Source organism: Fonticula alba, assembly GCF_000388065.1.
Source record: "Fonticula alba strain ATCC 38817 unplaced genomic scaffold supercont2.2, whole genome shotgun sequence".
Classification (NCBI taxonomy): domain Eukaryota; order Rotosphaerida; family Fonticulaceae; genus Fonticula; species Fonticula alba.
This window is the reverse complement of record NW_009242972.1, coordinates 958,180-958,848: the sequence shown is the minus strand read 5'-3', so window position 1 is coordinate 958,848 and position 669 is coordinate 958,180. Positions and strand designations below refer to the sequence as shown.

At 61.7% G+C, this 669-nt stretch overlaps 1 protein-coding gene across 1 annotated transcript in view; it reads right to left on the bottom strand.

Annotated features, from left to right (window-relative positions):
* Positions 1-55: 55 nt before the first annotated feature.
* Positions 56-669, bottom strand: part of H696_01242 (hypothetical protein) — a 1,661-nt gene continuing 1,047 nt past the window's right edge. The window contains exon 2 of the mRNA XM_009495127.1: positions 56-613. Within this exon, the coding sequence (XP_009493402.1) occupies positions 390-613 (224 nt within the window). The 3' untranslated portion in view covers positions 56-389. The remainder of the gene's footprint in view (positions 614-669) is intronic.

The following is a 669-nucleotide window of genomic DNA, read 5'->3' as shown; positions in this document are numbered from 1 at the left end:
CCCCCACGCCCCCCATCTATCCCCGCGCTCAGGACCAGAAGGAAAACATACAACGCAGGCTTGTTTTTTTGTATTTACCGACCAGACACACACATCCACAGGAAGTGGGGTGTGCGTGTGTGTGTGTGAGGGGGGAGGGGGGAAACAAGGGAGGCGGGGAACGGTCCTGCGCGCGCGCGGGTGCACACGCATACACGCTTGCTCTCCCTCTCGCCCCGGTCCTCACACTATGTGATTGATTGGAGGGGCGGCTCCGCGGTGTGGCTCGGCCTTCCGGGCATGTGTGCTGTCACACATATGGCCATGCACAGAGACTCACACACATACACGTGCGCGCGCGCGCACGCCCGGCCACCAAAGGGGGGACACACAGGTCCCGCATTTGCCATTTAGCAGGTGGTCATGACGCCATCGGCCTCAATCTCACGGACCTCGGGGAGGTTGGAGATGACGTTCTTGGCCTCGGGGCTCAGGTTGGCGGCGAAGCCACGGAAGTCACCCATGTCGTACTTGTGCTTGAAGACAAGCTTGGACACGATGGGGTGGCTGGCATAGAGGTTCTGGATGGCCTCGGCAGTGGCCTCCTTCTTGAAGAGAACGATGTAGGGAGCCTCTGTGGGGGGTGTGCGTGTGCGTGCGTATGTACATACCGGGGAGGGGGGGGGGGGG